At 34.2% G+C, this 20,371-nt stretch overlaps 1 protein-coding gene across 2 annotated transcripts in view; it reads left to right on the top strand.

Annotated features, from left to right (window-relative positions):
* The window catches only part of TRIM36 (tripartite motif containing 36), a 58,084-nt gene that overhangs the window by 12,511 nt on the left and 25,202 nt on the right, over positions 1 to 20,371 (top strand). Inside the window, exons 3-4 of one of the 2 annotated variants that reach the window (XM_027869158.1) lie at positions 15,665 to 16,008; positions 18,749 to 18,895. In XM_027869158.1, coding sequence (XP_027724959.1) covers positions 15,665 to 16,008; positions 18,749 to 18,895 — 491 coding nt within the window. The remainder of the gene's footprint in view (positions 1 to 15,664; positions 16,009 to 18,748; positions 18,896 to 20,371) is intronic. The other variant, XM_027869159.1, reaches the window with a different exon arrangement.

Here is a 20,371-nt window from a genome sequence, read left to right on the forward strand (position 1 = left end):
AGATATAAATTAAAATTCCTTTCTTAGTCCAAAGTTCTAAATATCAGTCCTTTAATCTTCAAAACTATTTAGAAAGTGGACAAAATTAATTTAAAATTTAAAGATCAGTGATGCTAAATTTTTCACATGAATTCTAACTTTTTTTCATAGATTTAATTTTTCTTGTGATAGCAGGCACATATATAATGAGTATATCCTGTGGTAAAGAAGACAATACATTTTTCATTTTTTTGTGTTAAAAAAGTAACTTTATACCATAAACCTTCTTTAATTTTAAGCGTTAAATGTAACAATCATTCAGTTGCTTTAGGGTAAAAATATGGGTCAATACTTAGGTCTGTTTTCAATTCACTTAAATAATTTTTTTAATTTTAAATTTTTGTAGTAATAACCTAACTTGTTTTATGTTGAGATAAAAATTATCTGAGGATAACATTGGTCAGGTACTTTTGTCAGTCACCATATCAGTGATACAGAGATAATTAACTACCTGTTTATTATTATACTTAGAGTGCAAGCTCAGCTGATTGTGTACAAGAGTCAGTGAGCCCAGAGCATCAGCTTCGATACCCTTACATAGAATATGAACACGTAAGTAGTAGAGAAAAATGGAATTTTACAGGAAGCAGGAGGGAAAGATAAGGGTATACACGTATACATGTCTGGAAACAAGTAACAGGAGAAAGACAAAAATGCCTGCCAGCTGGTCAGAACCAAAGGTGTGACTTGTTTCCCAATTTTGATTCTGCAGGTGTTTTGACCTTCTAGCTTCCCAGAACAATGTTGGAAGCTCAAAATGGAGAGTTGGCAGTGTCTTCTGCTTCTCATAGTGGTGGGAAGAAGCGTGAACTAAAGTTTCTTTCCCATCACAGTCTTTCTCTTATCACAGTGGCAGCAAGAAGCCTGAGTCAGAAATTTTCTTGTCACAGACCTCCCTTCTTTGTTTGAACATCACATATGTGCATCTCTGGCTACAGTTTTATACATCCTATCACTTTTTTTTTTCATGATAACCTTTTATAAGTTTTCTGGAAGGCATTTCCACAGGCGGCTACAAGTATTGGGAAGCACTGAATTCCATGATAAAGCAAAATTAATATAACAATTATTAGTATTATAAGACATTTTATAAACTTCCTAAATCCAGCGTGACCCTAGCAACCAGTGTCAAATGTCCCAGTCAAATATTTCTTCATATTTAATCTCCTCTAGACCTTTCCCTAACTCCCCAATGCAATTCCAGTTCCAGGTAAAATTAAGGGTTTGGTTGAACATATATAGGCACCATTCAGTTAATATTCATTTAAACAACAAATTTCTTATTCTGTCATCTTGGGATGAACTGTCTACTTCATGAAGTCATCTGCTTCTGGGAAATGTTTTTCCTTGGAAATTTGATGTCAGAGGGGTCTGTCGTTGACCACTGTCCAAAAATTGTCCAGTTACATCACTGATTCAGAGACGTGTATCTCTGAATCAGCCATCTCAGTCTTTAACTTAAATGTGTAAAGTTTAACTAAACTTTAAATAATTTTAAAGACTTAAAGTCTTTAACTTTAATTTAAATAAAAAACTAAGTCTTTAACTGGGATCTCAGTTAAAAAGTTCCAGTTCCAGATACTGATAACAGTATCTGGAATGGGTCTTGTTTTCAGTGAAGATTTGCAGAATTGTTTCTTCTAGGAGCCTGATTTACTAGGTTCTAAACCGCTTTTAATGCTGCTTAAACCAGCTAGTGCTAAGATTTAGTATGACTTAGGGCTTCACCTAATCACATTGGCCTTCCAGTAATTAGTTCATATGGTGAAAGCCAGTTCAAATTTTATATCGTTAATCTTATAAATGTCAGAAGTATAGAAGATCAAATTTAGCTGTAACTCATCTGAAAGTTTGGAATGTTTTAGTCTTTACATACCATTTATTCTTTCGTTATTTACCTGAAACCTGCATGTAGTAGAGGTAGCGCTAGCTATAGCACTGGCATAGATAATGCTGGCTGTAGATGACAAAAAGAATCATAAAAAAGGATCACTGAGGATATGTCTCTGTAAAATAAGTCCTTTTGTCTCTTGTGTTTTTTTACATTTATATAAATGTATGCATGTGTGTATATGTGTATATATATATGTGTATATATATACATACACACATGTAGATATATGTATATTGAGAGAGAGAGAGAGAGATGTCAATCTCCCATTGAAGAAGAGCTCCCAAAGGGAGATGCAACTGGAAAAAAGTTTTAGTGAAAGTTCAGCTGCAATATTAAAACCCAGTCTTCAGTACTGGTAATTTTCAAGTGATATCCTAATTTGAAAACTGGATTTTAATCAATCAATTAGGCTACATTGAAGACTTTTAAAAAATTTTACATCCTTTTAACCATCTTAGATATACTGAAGTGCTTTGGGCAGCCAGTCCATTTAATGTGTGTGTTTGGAAAAATTGAGACAAACGTTTTTCTAAAGCTAAGTGATTTAGGATTTTGTGACTATAAAAACCTATTGTTTTTAATAATATAGATCTGATTGGATTGTTCAGTATAGATCCAACAATTTTGTATGCAGTATAGCTACATGTACTAAGAGGAGGAGGGGAAGTGATCTTTGGCCATTTACTTGGGGCAAGCAGCAATTTCTAATGAGAGATAAACAGAGAATTTACTTGTATGTATATCCCCTTAGACTGGTAAACTACTGAATTTTTTGTTTTTATTTGTAAAATCATAAAAATATATTCCTTGCAGAGAATGATAGTATTTGATTGAAACATCCTTTGTTTTTCCAGAATGTCAAGTTAATGCTTTAAAAGTCTCATTGAACTCTTTCTGTTATGTTATGATATTATGTTATGATAAATGGCTCTGTTACTGGTCATCCTGGAGACAAGAAGTATTTCCCTTCTCTTTTCCCAAAGTATATACATATATTTATTGTGTGTACCTCCAAGTATTATAGTATAAGTTGTTTTGTGGAGGAGAATGGGTAACATTTTTTTCTCTTTTCTCTTTTCCTTCGTAAAAAATCTTGATTTAAAAGTTTCTTGACAACTAATGAAAACAATTCTATATGTGAAAGCCTAAATCCAACTTGTGACATTATAAGCAATTACTAAAACGTATCCAAAGCCTGTATATTTAGGTAATTGTATGGATAAGCATTTGTGGATATTCAAATGAACCTGAAAGAAGTTCATTAGTTCCCTATTACCTGCAATATAAGATCTGAAATATATTTTTAGAACCGTCGTCTTTACTTGGCCTTTTCCATTGTTTTTTACCGGCATAACAGCTGCAGCTCCCAGGCTACTAATACAATTACTTTTGTCATGAGTTCTTTAAGTATATTCCTTTACCCATTGGAAGACACTTGAAAGCCAATCACATACATCCTAGATCTCAAGTGGAAGCAGTCTAATCTTGTTGCCTCCCCCAAAGTGAAGTTTACTTAATCCATTAAAAATGAAAACTTTTATATCTTTATCATGTCACATCTTTATTATATCACCCTTTGAGGATATATGTTATCCTCACATTGTTTAGAATGGATGTGATACTGTATGGACCTAATCTTATATATTAATATGTAACTATTAAACCAATAAGTAAGGAGACAGCAAATCTAAAAACTGATCTTTCTCTAGTCACCTAGATAAGGAAGTTTAGACAGTAATGGTAAGAACAGTACAATCAGAACAGTAAATACAGAACAGTAGAATCAAAGCAATAGAGTCCTTTATACTTGCATCCCATGATAGTGATTCAGAGATACTTGATCAATGCAGACAATAAGATCCATTATCAAACATTGCAGATTTCTTCCTTTGGTCAGAGAAATTTCCTATAAATCCAGGAAGGACCTGGTTATAACAAAATCCAGACTGTTTCCTCAGGCCTAAGCCTAAAGTCACAGACTGACCTATGATTGGCATGCCAGGACAAAATTCCCTTAACTTTTTGATTTCAGGTAAACATTATAGATATTCTTTGAAATCACCAGTCATGAAACAAGAGTTCCACAGGCTCAGAAACAACCAGGTAGGAAACATTCCTGTTCAGAAAGAAAGAAAATACCACAGTAGAGAAACTGAGTCAAGAGAATCCTGCCATTACCTTTGTTAGGCTGTCTCCTCAACCTTCCCATATACTTAACAGCTGTCTGTAGCATTTCTTAGATCACACTCCTTTTGAGTAGCTTATGGCATCTCCCTTGAATGATGGGTTACTGGCTCAACAATAATTCAAATAATTATACCTGAAATCAAAACTCAGAGCAAATAAAATTACAGTTTTTCCTCATGTAGTAAATTATTCTTACAGTTTAGAGCAGGGTATAGTTGATTTTCTTGTTGTAGTAACAGTACATAATAAATAATAAACATTTATCTTCAGTACTTACTAAGTACATATAATGAGTTTCCAAAAGAATTCAGTCATCATTTTACTTCTTTAAACACCCTCTGATATAAAAATTAATCATCTGAAATTAAGAAAAAAATCACATTCTTGAGTTTTATATATGAAGTTCACTCATATCCCTGAAAGATACTAGCTTCTGTTAGCCTGTATATTTTAAAGCATTTCACAGCAACCCCAGGGTAAAAAGAAGCAAAATCCTTTAAACTGGAGTTTGTTGATTCAAAGATGTAATTTTAACATACTATTCTAGGTGCAGTTATATGATTTTCATAATCCGTAGTCAGACAGTTCATCATATAAATCACTTTTATACTACAAGCAAATATAGAAGTTATCTGACATTTTGGCTCTGTTTGTGTTGAGGGATGGGAATCTCAGTTTCTTTATGAACAGATTCACTATTTTAGAATTTACGTGACTTACCTTAGTCACATATATTCTTGTAGCTCCTTCTTTCACAAGTCTTATAAAATTGTATGACCTTGCCAAGACAGAAGATCTAGAGAACCTGGGAAATCCCTAAAGAACTTTGCAGATAATGAGAATTTATAAGATCTTTTGTACTTTCCCCAACTTTAGTTGTTATTACTCATTTTAAGGCAAAATATGCCCAAGTAAATATTTAATACAGTATTTTTAACCATAAATCTAGTGATAGCTCAGATTCTATATTTCCCAACATTCAGATCAAAACAGGAATTAATCTTCTAATGTTATATGTCACACTATTAACAGCATTTCTTATACCATGGTTTCCCAAAAATCAAAATGCAAGAGATTATAAGCATAATACTAATACAAAACTATCATGGATTTTTAAAAGCATAGACACAGTAGTCACTAACAGTCAAATAACATTAATCTAGTTGAATATATATATGTCTGAATTCTTTTTAAAAAATAATTTCATTTTCTATCAGTTGGATCAGGGAAAAGTAAAAGTTTTCCATTTAATTGGTATTAAGAAAACTTGTGCTAATTTGCAAAGGAGAGATTCAGTGAAGGAAAGCAGTTCTAAGGATAGGTTTGGGATATATATAGGAAAAATCACGAGAGACTGAGGAAGTAGTGAAGGTTAGTGAAGGTAAGTGAAGACCAGCAGAAAGTAATATTGATCCAATTACCTCTATAATCTTATTTTTATGGTCTCTAAATGTTTAGCCTCAATGCCAAATTTTAAGTGTATTTTCCATCAAAGTCTTATTTACTTAAAGAGGGTCAAATATTACAATTGTCATAATAGGAAAAACACATCTCACTTTAAATGAGGCTGCATTACAGTTTTGTTTAGGATAAACTCAAATCAAATCTGGATCTATAGTTCCAGATGGTACTTTACAGAATCCCAATTTTACCAAGGTCCATTCACTGCTAGCATTTCAAATTATAGACCTTATTGCTACCTTCAGTAAAGTCTGCCACAAAAACTTAACAGGGTAGTGTTGTATTGTCATCGCCCTGTGTGTGTGTGTGTGTGTGTGTGTGTGTGTGTGTGGGGGGGGGGGGGGGAGTCCGTTTGGCCCTTCTGAAACTTGGATATTGTAAAATAACCTCTGTTACATAGTAATGAAATTGTATGAATGTGTATTTCAAGGACAGAATTTTTAGCATGCTATACTCAAATAATTTCATGCTGCAAATTTATTTCTATATTCTTCCCTTGGTAAATGTTGTATCTAGAAAAATACTGTGAATTTAAAATGTACTACATGATTCCAACTATTTTTCCACAACAAGAATATCTGAATTGATGAAATAAATGTCATCTAACAGGCATTTCTTCAAATAGTTCACAAATTTATAGGCATGGAAATCCTCCCACACTGCTCTTATCTGTATGAAGTCTAACACCTCCTCAAATCAGTCTTTCTACACTCTTAACACTTCACTTACCTTTACTACTTCCTTGGTGCCTCATGATTTTTCCCAATCATATCCCAAGCCTATGCTGAGAACTGATTTCCTTCACTGAATCTCCCTTTTGCAAATTAGCATAGATTTTCTTATGTAGTATCAAGTAATTGCAAAACTTTTTACTTTTCCCTGATGAAAATTGAAAATTCACGGTTTACAGATAGCTTCCTATTTTGTCAGGTAAAACTTTTCCAATTTCAGTCTTTAAGAGCTTGCAAATGCACAGTCTGTTTATTTCCTTTTAGGTGACTTTGCTTCTGATTTATCCAGGCAATCAATTTCTGTTAAATCATTCACAGAAGAAAAAGAGATATAGTAGAACATTCTTAAAACTAAATTTTACTTAATCTAGAACATTTGCTTCCTGATTTAAACAAGCAACTTTCTCACATAGAAGAGTTAGTAACAGGTGGTTCTTAAGTGCCAAATAAGGCTTAAAAGCTGCAAAATAATGTTTCTTCTCTGTTTTTGGACTTCATTAGAGATACAGTTTTTAATTGGCATCAGTTTTGTTTATTCTCTAGTTGGTGAAATCACTCCCTTTCAAGAGTGATAGAGAGGTGTGCTATTGATATGAGAAAGTCCTGAGTGCTTTTGCAAATTGAAAAAGCTGACAGGATATTTTAGCATTTATTAAAAGAATTCAGATCACATTTCCATCATAGTTTGGAGATATGCACCAAATATGTATTTAACAAATTCAGTCTAATTTAGAATGCTATACATTTCTTCAAATTGGAAAAGGATCTCCTTCTTCCCATTCCCAATGTGGTTGGAATTAGGAACACAAAAGATGAGATCATTTCTTTTGAAAGCTTTGAAACTCTTTAAAAATTATGTAATTTTACATTCTTTTCAAATTTTGAGTTCCAAATTCTTTCCTTCCCTCTCACCACTCCTTCACACACTAAGAAGGCAAGCAATGTGATATCAGCTATACATGTGAAATCATGTAAAACATATTTCTGTATTAGCCATATTTTAAAAAAAAAGCAGGAAGAATAAAGAAAGTGAGAAAGTTATACTTGAGTTTGCACTCAGAGTTCATCAGTTCTCTCTGGAGGAGGACAGCATTTTTTCATCATGAGTCCTTCGGAATTGTCTTGAATCATTGTATTGATTAGAGTAGCCAAGTCTTTCACAGTTGATCATCACAGTTCAGCTTTATTGTTACTGTGCACAATGGTCACCTGGTTTTTCTCACTTCACTTTGCATCACTTCGTATACATCTTGCCATATTATTCTGAGACCATTTCCCTTGTCCTTTCTCACAGCACAATAGTTCTGTATTACAATCATATGCCACAAGTTGTTTAGTTCTTCCTCAATTGATGAGCATCCTCTCAATTTCCAGTTCTTTGCCACCACAAAAAGAGCTGCTCTAAATGTTTTTGTACATATACAATGTATATGTACATGGAGGGGAAGGGGTTGCAGGTAATGTTTGAACCTTACTCTCTTTGGAATTGGTTTGAAGAAGGAAGAATATGTATACACACACACACACACACACACACATACTCAGTTGTGTATAGAAATACAACTGTTTCCTTTTTCTTTGATCTTGTTGGGGTACAGACTCAGTAGTGCTGGGTCAAAGGGAAGGCACAGTTTTATAGCCCTTTGGGCTTAGCTCTAAATTGTTCCCCAGAGTGGTTGGACCAGTTCACTACTCCTCTAACAGTTCATTAGTGTACTTATTTATCCCTCATCCATTCTAGCATTTGTAATTTATGAAAGGTGTGAGGTGGTAACCTAGAGTTGTCTTAATTTACTTTTCTCTCATCAATTGTGATTGAGAGCATTTTTTCATATGACTACAGATAACTTTGTTTTTTTCCTTCTGAAAGCCGCCTGTTTATGTCCTTTGACCATTTATCAATTGAGGAATGGCTCTTATTTTTATAATTTTGACTCAGTTCTGTACTCAGTATTTATTTGAGAAATGAAACCTTTATTAGAGAAACTTGTAAAAATGTTTGACATTACTTCATTGTTTATATCTTTTAGTAAAATGCAGTTTCCCTGATTATCCCTTTTAATTAGGTCTATTTTTGCTTTTGATTTGTCTGAAATAATGATTGCTACCACTGCCTCCCCTCCCCCCCCCTTTTTTAACTTCAGCTGAAGCTTATTAGATTCTACTCCAGCCCTTTGTTTGAAATCTATATATGTGTGTCTTTCTGTTACAAGTGTGTCTCTTGTAAACAACGTATTTCCGGTTTCTAATCCATTATGCTATCTGCTTCTGTTTGGTGTTTTATGTATCTGATTTTTTGTTTTTTAAGCTCATCCCATTTACATTCACAGTTGTGATTACTAACTGTGTATTTCCCTGAACCATGCTATTTTATTCTATTTCTTGTTCGTCTTTCTTTTTATCCCGTCCCAACTCAAAGATCTATTTTGCTTGTAACCACTGCATCCATTAATTTGTCCTCACTTTTATCACCCTCACTTTTATCACCCTCACCTCCTCTTTGTCTTATCCCCTTCCCCTTCCTGTTTCCATATTGGGTAAGTTACATTTCTACACACAACTGAGTGTGTATATATATTCTTCCTTCTTTAAGAGTAAGGTTCAAACATTACCTGCCAACCCTCCCCATTTTCCCCTCCACTGTAAAAACTCTTCCTTGTGTGCCTTTTTTATGTTAGAAAATTTTCCCCATTCTACTCTCTCCTTTCCCACCTCTCCTAGTGAATCCCTCTTTCTCAACTCTTCATTTTTTTTTTTTTGAGATCATGCCAACATAGTTGATTCACATCCATGGCCTCTATATAAACTCGGCCTCTATATAAACTCCTTTTAACTGCCCCAATACTGATAAAGTTCTTAGGAATTACATGTAATGTCTTCCCATTTAACTTTATTGAGATACTTTGGATTACTCTTTCATGTTTACCTTTTTATGCTTCTCTTGAGTCTTGTATTTGAAAATTTTCTCTTTAGCTCTGGTCTTTTCATCACGAATGCCTGAAGGGGCAGCTAGGTGGTGTAGTGGATAGAGCACTAGCTCTGGAATCAGGAGGACCTGAATTCGAATTTGGCCTCAGACACATAATATTTGCTAGCCGTGTGACTCTGGGCAAGTCATTTAACCCCTATTGCCTCTCAAAAAAAAAAAAAGAATGCCTGAAAGTCCTCTATTTCATTAAATATCCATTTTTTTCCCCTGAAGAATCATATTCATTTTTGCTGGGTAGGTAAGTCTTCGTTGTAATCTTAGCGAGCGCCTTTGCCTTCTTGAATATCATATTCTAAGCCCTCTACTCCTTTAACATGGAAGACACTAAATCTTGTGTAATCTTGATTGTGGCTCCACAGTATTTGAATTGTTTCTTTCTGGCTACTTGACATGTTTTCTCTTTTGACCTGGAAGCACTGGAATTTGGCTATAATGTTCCTGGGAATTTTAATTTTGGGATCTCTTTCAGGAAGTGATTGATGGATTCTTTCAATTTCTATTTTACCTTCTGGATCTAATGTGTTGGGGCAGTTTTCCTTGGTAATTTCTTGAAATATGATGTATTTTGATCATGGCTTTCAGGTAGTCCAGTAATTCTTAAATTATCTCTCCTCGGTCTGTTTTCCAGATGTGTTGTTTTTCTGATGAGATATTTCACATTTTCTTCTATTTTTTCATTCTTTTAACTTTATTTTATTGTTTCTTGATGTCTCATTAGCTTCTACTTGCCCAGTTCTAGTTTTGAAGGAATTAATTTTCTTCAGTGAGCTTTTGTACCTCTTTTATCATTTGGCCTGTTTTGTGTTTTTTTAAGGAGTTCTTTTGTTTAGTGATTTTTTTTTTTTTGCCATTAAGCTAATTCTGCTTTGTTACATTTTAAGTTTTGAACTGTCTCCTTTTCTCCCTTCCCACCCTGTAGTAGAGAAGGCCACCATTTGAGATATATATGTATATACACACATACATATGTACATATGTGTGTGTGTGTATGTAAAACCTTACTATGCATACTTCTATTTATAAATTCTTTCTCTGGAGGTGGATGCCATCTTCCTTCATAGGTCCTTTGTAGTTGATTTGAATATTTATAACACTCAGCTTAGTTATTCACAGTTATTCTTGAAGTAGTATTGCTGTTATTGTATACAACATTTTCTTGGTTCTATTCATTTAACTCTTTATTGTATCATGCAAAACTTTCATTGTTTTTCTTTTTTTTTTTTCTTTTTGGTGAGGCAATTAGGGTTAAGTGACTTGCCCAGGGTCACACAGCTAATGTTATCTGTCTGAGGTCAGATTTGAACTCAGGTCCACCTGACTCCAAGGTTGGAGCTCTATCTACTGTGCCATCTAGCTGCCCCCGTTGTTTTTCTAAAATCAACTTGCTCATCGTTTCTTATCTCATTTCTTTTCCAAATTTTTCCTCTATCATTCTTCTCTCTTTCTTTAACTCTTCCAGAGATTATTGTTGTGCTTGTGTCCCATTAGCATTTTTCTTCGAGACTTTTTTGGTATTTGTTTTCATATTGTTGTCTTCTGAGTTTGTGTTTTGATCTTTCCTGTCACTGTAGTAATTTTTTAAGGTCATGTTCTCTTTTTTTGCTCATTTTTTAGCCCATTTCTTGACTTACAATTTTATGTTAAGTTGAGTTCTGCTCACCTAGGGTTGGTTAGGCACTGTCCCAAGTTTCAGGCTTTTTTCATGCTGTAGTTTTCAGGACTAGTTCTAGGGTTCTTCAAGTTTGGGGTGCTTCCAGGATGGTGTGTGATCCTGGGAGAGGTACGGTCACTGCTCTCCTGGTGTCTACCAAGGAAGGCTGCTAGTTCCTGCTGCTTCACATGTGAATGCTCATGTTTGTCTTAGAGCTGCAACCAGGGCTCCTGCTTCCTTGCGATCAACCCCTAGTGCCATGGAACTGTGACCCAGAACTGCGTGTGGGCAATAAAGTTGCCAGTCATTGCCTGCTGTACTCAGTGCCAGCAAAGGGTCCCCTGTAATTTCTTTCTGATCCATTGTCTGACCCCCTTACAGTCTCTGGACTAAGAGCCCCCAGAGCTGCTCCTGTGACCGCTATTAGCACCACCATATGTGTGTGGGCTCTGGATAGGCCTCCACTCTGGTGACACAGACTTCTGCTGATCTTTCAGATTTTCTTGGGACAGAAAACTACCTTACCCTGAGTTTTTGTTGACTCTGCTATTCCAAAATTTTTTGAGGCATCATTTTAAAGTTATTTGGAGGGGAATATCGGGATAATTTCAGCAGAGTAGCAGTCGCTAGTCCTCCATCTTCAGCTTTGAAACTCTTGGCAAAAAAGATTCCCACTTTTTTCCTGCCTGTTTTAAAAATGTATCTTCCATTGAAAGTTTAATGAAAGGGTCAGTAGAAGTCCCTGTTTATTGAGAAGCATCAGTATTACAACAATTACAGATGTTAGGGAGAGCTTATTTGGTATAAAGCTTCAACAGTTAATCTAAGCATATACAGTATTTCAAAATCGGAAGATCCTCCCTGAGGTCAAGGATGATGTATTTCAGCCATTACTACAATCCAAACAGTTTTTTTTTTTAACAGCTTGACTAGACCAGAGTTCCCATATAGGAAATATATTCAACCAGGAATAATTTTGTACTCCAATCTATAGGCAGTTGCCACAGACTAGACCAGAATTATTGGAATTTGAGGATTCCATAATGATATCCAACTACTCAGGGTGGAATTGAAGTTTATGTCAGATTTATATCCTCAATGATAGGTACTCTCCCCACTGCTGGCTGATTTTTCTCAGTTCTAAACCATACCAGATGGGGAGGGTAGTTAAAACAGTACAGTAATTATAAATAATAAAGAACCAAATGTTCAAAATACTAACCTTTATCTGCAATTTTTCCTTTTTATCTCAAGATAAAATCTACCTTGTGGAGGGTTACTGGTCTGGAAAACTTGATCTTGATTGACCTAGTTTCTCCTATCTGGGATCGATAATAAATAAAAATTATTCAGGTGTCCATTGATTAGTTACTTTTGTCAATCACCAATTAACAATGCAGAGATAGTAAATTGCAGTTTTATTATTATGCTCACAATGTAAGCTCAACTGATCGTATACAGGAGTCAGTGAGCCCAGAGTATCAGCTTCAGCAACCTTATCTAGAATGTGAATGTGTAAACAACATAGAAAAATGGAATTTTGCAAAAAGTAGGAGGGAAAGATAAGGGTATACATGTCTGGAAACAAGTAACAGAAGGGGAAAGATAAGGTGGTCAAAACTGGAAGTGTGACTTGTTTCCCAACTTTGAAAAGTTCTGCAGGTATTATGACCTAGCTTCCAGGAGCAATGTCTAGAAGCTTAAAATAGAGAATAGGGCAGTGTCCTCTTCTTATAATGGTGGGAAGAAGTATGAACCAGAATTTCTTTATCATCACAATCTATCTCATATCATAGGGCCAGCAAGAAGCCTGAGCCAGAAATTCTCTTTTTACTATGTATATAATGTACAATAAAATATAATAATATTAGACCTAGAATCTCCAATATAGTTAGACATTTAATTTGTTTTAAATTGAATTAATTTCTTAGTGTCCAGATTATTGTTTTATGTGTTAAAATTGGGCGAAAGAGTATTGCATGTCTTAATTTCAACAAAATTTTATTGTGTGTTTTGTATCTTGTTAACTTATTTGTGCAATGTGCACAAATGAAAATGAAAAATGAATAGTCATTGCGCTTAAAGGACTTAATCTAGTGGAAGGGATTAATAAACTCACTTTTATAATATTGCTTTAAGGTATATTATGAAGAATATCAAATGAAGTGTATGTTGCCATCTTGTTTAAAGTACCATAATAATTTCTAAAAGGAAATAATAGTGGAAATTTCTATAGTAGAATTATTGCTCTTTTGCTTCTTCCATATTCTTTTTAGTCTAGACGTCATTACTTTTGTTGTTCACTATATCATTAGTACAAGATATTATAGGTATTTATAGTAAAACAGATGGAATTCTCCCAGAAGTCAGTCCATCCCTTTAAAGCCAGATTAGGAAAGAAAGTTAGAATGTATGTGTGTCTCTCTATGTGTATATAATTTCTTGATTGACATATTGCCTAATTTTATTGGAGCTTTTTCCTCAATGCTTTTAGATCAACTCTGCTGCTTTGAGGGTCCTGAAAACATGATTTGGTATGCTTATTTTTATTCCTGAATTATTAAATATATAGTATAAAATAAATTATTATAGTGGAAATTATTTTTAAAAAATTTTAAGTGATATTCAGAAAGCTACTAAAAATGTTTCAAAGTCACTATATCTTGATCAAATATATTTTTCACTTATAGACTGATGCTTCAAACATTATGCCATCCTATTATGCCATCTCAACTATACCATCTTATTTTATAAAATGTTAGTTTTGTGCTATAATCTTTAATTTTGGGTGACAAAAAATTAGGCACAGTAGGAGAGGCTTATGGAAAAGGAATGATACACATTTATAATAAATTCTGACTTTTTTGAACATGGAGTGAAATAAAAGCATGGTGTGCTGCATGCACATGTTGTTTAAAGTATGATTTCATTATATTTTTTCTAATTTTTTAATAAAACTTTGAGCTTTAACAAGTAATTATTTTAAAGCTATTTATTTTGCACAATTATCCATTTCATTTTCATGTGTGATCTATTCTACATGGTGAAACTGTGAAACTAAAAATACATTTCTTGTTTCATTTCTTGAAACTGAACCACTGCACCATAAATTATATTTTCACTGTTGTGTTGTGTTTTAAAGCTTGCATTTATCATTTGTTTTATTAATCTGATGTTATGAAGCATGTTTGAATGAATGCCTTTCTCTGCCTTTAACTTTTTAGATTTTTTCCCCACATTTTAAAAAAGTTGCCACCACTTTGAAATAAGGTTAATCTCCTCAAATTATTATGTATTTATATATTTATATAGTTTTATTTATGTAAACTATTCCAATACAGTTTGTTTCCTTTATAATTGTATATATTTTATTTTATGTACTTGAAAACATTATTCTGAGAAAGAGTCTATAGCTTCATCAAATTGCCAGAAGGGTCCATGGCACAAAAAAGGTTTAGATACTCTGACTTTAGAACAATCCTTCTCCTGCTCCCTCATTTTACAGATGAGGGAACCAAAACCCAGACATGTCAAGTATCTTGCTCAGTGTCAAAGCTCAGAAAAGCTAGAATTCAAAGCCAAGTTCTCTGACTCCAAATCTAGAGCTCTTTCCATTAATATTGTTCCTAAATGTTGGGAACCAGAAGGTGCTATTCCATGTATTCTATATTTTATGACATTTTAAAATTTTCGTTTGTAAAATCCTTTTTTTTTAACGCTCATAGGAAAATGTTTTGTGGCCTTGTTAAAATTATTAACTTTTATGATTGTGAATGTGTTATACAACCTTCAGTAGATTGTACTTTAAAAATAGCACGCTACCTACTGAAATTTTATAAATATTTTATTGGCTAATGAATGGGAGTCAGTACTTACTGTATAATATTAGGAATTCTGAACTAGCGTAGGGCTATTTTAGGATGTTTTGAGGATCAGTACAATGACCATTAATGAGTACTCCTTTGATACCTGAATTCCTTTCAAAGCCAAAACTAGTGGGATTCTGGGCAAATAGGGGAATATGCATTAGGAGTGCTGCAACTACTTTCTAGAATTTTCTGTTATGGGGCTGCATATGCAACCAAGTAAGGCTCTATTTTACATGGCTATATATTTATGTGGTAGATTTAGTTTGTGTGTGTGTGTGTGTGTGTGTGTGTGTGAGAGAGAGAGAGAGAGAGAGTGTGTGAATGAGTGTGAGTGAGCTGAGGACTTCAGTGAATCATTAAACATTTATTAACTGCCTACTTTGTGCCAGGCACTGTGCTAAATGCTGGGGATACAAAAAGTGGCAAAAGACAGTCCTTGCCCTCAAGGAGCTTACAATCCAATTGGAAACTATGCAAACAAGTATATACAAAGCAAGCTATATACAGTATATACAATGTGTGCAGGGCTTGTAAAGTTTATTCAGCATCATCAAAAATATTTATCAAGATCCTTCTGTGAGGATATTTCAGGTGCTCTTCCTTGACTCGAAGTGTTTTGGAAAATACAGGTGTTTTTTGTATTTGATCTTTTGCATAGAAGGAAAGTTCAATAGAAAGCTATTTTTTAAAATGTTTGCATAATTTGCATTGACTTATATATGTTATTCCTTTCAGTATTTTGTATTTGGTGTACGCAGTGTACACACATTTTTCTCTTGCAACCTTTTTCATTCTGTGTTTTGTCATTCTAATCATCTTCCCACTACTATAACTAAACATTAGGAATGATCAATTATTCAGGCTGGAAACGCAACTCATTGACTCCTAGGACGACCACTTTTCCTTGTCCTGGTTGTGAGCATGATATTGACCTGGGAGAGCGTGGAATCAATGGTTTGTTTCGAAATTTCACTTTGGAAACGATTGTGGAAAGATACCGACAGGCAGCTAGGGCAGCTACGGCCATTATGTGTGACCTCTGCAAACCTCCACCTCAAGAATCCACTAAAAGTTGCATGGACTGCAGTGCAAGCTACTGTAATGAATGCTTCAAAATATATCATCCTTGGGGCACTGTAAAAGCTCAGCATGAGTATGTAGGCCCAACCACTAATTTTAGACCTAAGGTAAGTGGGATTTTGATAAAGGTGGGAAGGATAACATAATAAATTGCAGTGTTAATCAGTTTTTTTGTCTATATTTTAACAAGGACATGACATATCCTAAGTGTAGGGATTGGGATTTGGGACTGGAAATATTTAGAGACTTTTTTGGGGTACAGTTGCATGCCCAGTCACTACAGAGGAATTAAGAGTTAGTCATAATTCTTAGTTTATTTGCATGGCTCATAGGTGCATACATAATAGGTTTAGAATTGACAGGGATGGATGAGGAAACTGAGTCACAGACAGGTTAAAAGACTTGTTCATTGTCATACAGCTAGTAGTATAGTAGATACGATTTGAACCCGGGTCTTCCCAACTCCAAGTCCAGCTCTTTAATCACAACACACTGTTCGATTTCAAGTGCTTGACATAAAGCTTCATTTCCCTCTGTAAGCCTATAGGTGATCTATCATCATTATAATAATAGCTGAAAATTGTATAATACTTTAAAACATTATTTAACTTGATCTTTAGAACAGCCCTCTGACTAGGTAGTATAGTATAAGGATTATATACCCATTTACAAAGAAAAAAGAAGCTTAGTCAGCACCACATTCTTTCCTGCTCTTCTCAACTGTTCCCTTTCTAACTACCTTGTATTTATTTGGAATTATTCTTTTTATATTCTGTATATACTTATTATATACTTATTTTTTTCCCTCAGAATTCCTTGAGAATAGGGATTATTTCATTCTTTGTATTTATGTCCCCAATACCCAGCACAGTACCTGACACAGAGCAGGTGCTTAATAAATGTTTGTTTGTTGATTGATTGATATGTGCAAAAAATTTAGTAAGTGATAGAGTCTGGGTTAGAATCCAGGTAGTCTCTCAAATCCAGTGCTTTTTATATCTAAACTTATTGGCTTTATCAGTATAATTATTGCTAAAGTATTTAGGGGTGTGTATACATGCATACATATGTATATGTGAGTATATATGTATATGTGTGTATGTATGTATATATATATATGTGTGTGTTCATTTATAATGGTGTATATATGTATAATTAAAGTAATATACTTAGAACCTGACAGAGGTACTGAAATTGTCCCTTAAATTATGGGGCATATGAAAAATTTACTTTGAGTAATGTAGGGTGAAAAAAAAACCTGACAAGCTTTGCTTTCAAATTAATCAAGCTATTTTATTTAAAAACAATATCCCCACCCCCACCCCAAACTTGGGCAATAATAGATCGGTTAGCACTTTGTACTAAATCAGGTAAAACTAATTTGTCCTTCAGTCAATTGACAAGCATTTGTTAAGCCTTTAATGCTTAAGAAAGCACTGTCGCAGGTGTTTGGGATACAAATGCAAAGAATGAAACAGACATACTATTGGTCTGGGCCTTCACCTTAAAACGGAGGTTCTAGGAAAAATGAGCCAATCAGAGGTAGAAGCCACAGGGGTGAAGGATACTTTCAGTATGTAAAGTCCAGGTGTGGACAGAGCTTTCAAGATGAAGTTTCTCGGGGATTGAAGACGAAATCTGGAAGAATCAGGAGTATAGTAAATATGTTGACTTCTCTGCAAGTTCTTTTCCTCAAGTATTTTAACATTATATGGCTAAGAGGTTCCCATTTTAAAAGCTTTATTGTATGTCAAGCTGAAATTTTAATTGTTGCCCATTTATTCATAATTTTAGATTTTCTTGGTTCTGTTAAAAAAAAAAAAAAGGTTCACCTTATATTTTGAAAGTGAAGGTTGTTTTTGTTTTTGGCCAGGCAGTTGGGGTTAAGTGACTTGCCCATAGTCACACAGCAAGTAAGTGTTATGTATCTGAGTTCAAATCTCAGGTCTTCCTGATTCCAGGGCTGGTGCTCTATCCACTGTGTCACCTAGCGGCCCCAAAAGTGAAGTTTTAATTCTTAGCAATACTTAGGGAGGAACTTTGGAATGCTGAGGACTTTCTAATTAGATATATTCTTTTCTTCCTAATTTTAACTTCACAACTTTAAATTTGAGTAGTTTATTATGATTGTGTCTATTTAAAAAATAAAAAGGTCTGGTAGTTAAGGTTGACAATCCTAGATTATATTAAATTATTTCTATTATATTTTAAACTATGAATGTTTTAACTTGTTGGAAATATGCTGATCAAGTACAATTTGGGTCTGTTAACTGGTTTATTTAAATAAGACTTTTTTTTTCTAAGAAAGAATACAAATATTTATGTAGAAAACACACCTGTGGCTGAACTTCTTTCATCTACCTCTCTTAATTTCAAGTACCTTCTAAATAATCTGTTCATTTATTTACATGAATTATTTTATTATTGTAAAAGAATTATTCTCAGTTATTAATGATTGTCTGCTTTTTGTGAGAGGTAATATGGAATAGTAGATAAGAATGCTAGTCTTGGAACCAGGAGAAATCTGGGTTCAAGCACCCCCTCTGACACATATTGTTTGTGTTAGCTTGTGCAAGTCAGTGAACCTTTCAGCGCAGAGAAGGTATTTACTTGCATTGGTAGAGAGAATCTCCTCATTTGGGAGTTCCTTATATCAAGGAAATCATAGGTCCACGTATAGGTTTTGTGAGGATCAAATAAAATAATATATAAAATGCTTTTTAAAACTTAAAGCAATGTGTGTAAATAGCTACAATTTTGCTTGGGTTTTATAATGTTTTTGCTTCTTTTAATTTAGGTAATTTTAGACAACCTTTCTTCATGTTTATGCTTCATTTTTCTCAACAGATTTTAATGTGCCCAGAACATGAAATGGAGAGAGTAAACATGTACTGTGAATTATGTAGAAGACCAGTTTGCCATCTCTGTAAGTTAGGTGGTAATCATTCAAACCATCGGGTAACCACCATTAGCAGTGCCTATAAAACCTTAAAGGTAGGTCTTGACTCTTGAATGAATGGAAAAAAAAACATTCAGTGCCAGTCACTGTGCTAAACGCTGCGGATACAAATAGTCACAGCCCCAGCTATTTTGCTCTTGAAAATACAGTGTTCCAAGACTTATGGTCTTTTAGTATAGAACCTGCTAGATCTTATGTTATTCTGATTGTAGCTGCACAGTATTTAATTTTTCTTCCTTATTGCTTAAAATATTTTCTCCTTAACCTGGGAGTTGTGAAACTTTGCTATGATATTCCTGTAAGTTTTCATCATGGGATCTCTTTCAGGTGGTGATCAGTGGATTTTTTCTATTTACATTTTATTCTTTTGTTCTAAAATTTAAGGGAATTTTCCTTAATAATTTTTTGTAATATTGTATCGACTCTTTTTTTAATTATAACTGTCAGGTGGTCCAACGGTTCTTATGTTGTCTGTCCTTGATCTGTTCTCCAGATCAGTTGTTTTTCTAAGGAGATGTTTCACATTCTCTTCTATTTTTTCATTCTTTGGATTATGTTTTATTATTTCTTATATTTCTTATTTATTATTTCTTATATTTATATAATATATATTATATAATATATATATTTATATAATATATATATTTATATATTTATATATTTCTTATATTATCTTATGATGTCATTAGCTTCCCCTTGCCCAGTTTTTGTTTTCAAGAAGTTATTTTCTTCCTTATGTGTTTTTTGATCTCTTTTTCCAGTTGGTTGGCTTTTTTTCATAGTTTTCTTGATTTTCTAGGATTGTTTTTATTTTTTCCCTAATTTTTCCTCAGTCTTTTTTATTTGATTTTTGAAGTCCTTTTAAAGTTCTTCCAAGAACTCTTTTTGGGCTTGTGACCATTTGACATTTCTTTTTAAAGTTGAAGTCACTTTTTTAACTTCACTGTCTTCCTCTGAATAAGAACCCAGATCTTCTCTATCCCCATAGCACCTGTCTATGATTGGGTTCTTTCTCCTTTGCTTACTCATCTTTATTTTTATTTTGTTTTATTTTATTTTTAGCAGTTTCTTATTGTAATCAGATTCTAGTCCAGAGATGTGGGGAACGGGGCCGCAGGCCTCAGGTCCTTCTTACTGTTATTTTCTGAGCTCTGTCTGAGGCCTAACCTTAGGCACTCCTCTCCGCCCTTAAGCCATGGCTAGGTCCCACAGCCATACTGGTTCACAAATGTTCTTGTTCCATGTAGTCCCTCCCTCGGGTGCAAACTTCAGCTCTCCCCTCTACCCTGGAAATGAAACAACAGGAATTCTGCTTTCCTACAAGTGCCCAATTCCAGCAGGGTCCCTGCCCCTCTGCTACCTCGTTAACTGGGTGTGTGCTTGCTCCTCCTCACCCACAGCTATTGCCCAGGACCGGTCAGCACATCTGGGCCTGGTGTCCAGTGATAGTGGATGGTCCTCCCGTCTTCCCCTGTTCAGCTGTGTAACCCTTCACCCTGTCCATGAAATGA

This window comes from Vombatus ursinus, unplaced genomic scaffold (genome assembly GCF_900497805.2).
Source record: "Vombatus ursinus unplaced genomic scaffold, bare-nosed wombat genome assembly UNPS02014792.1, whole genome shotgun sequence".
Taxonomy (NCBI): domain Eukaryota; kingdom Metazoa; phylum Chordata; class Mammalia; order Diprotodontia; family Vombatidae; genus Vombatus; species Vombatus ursinus.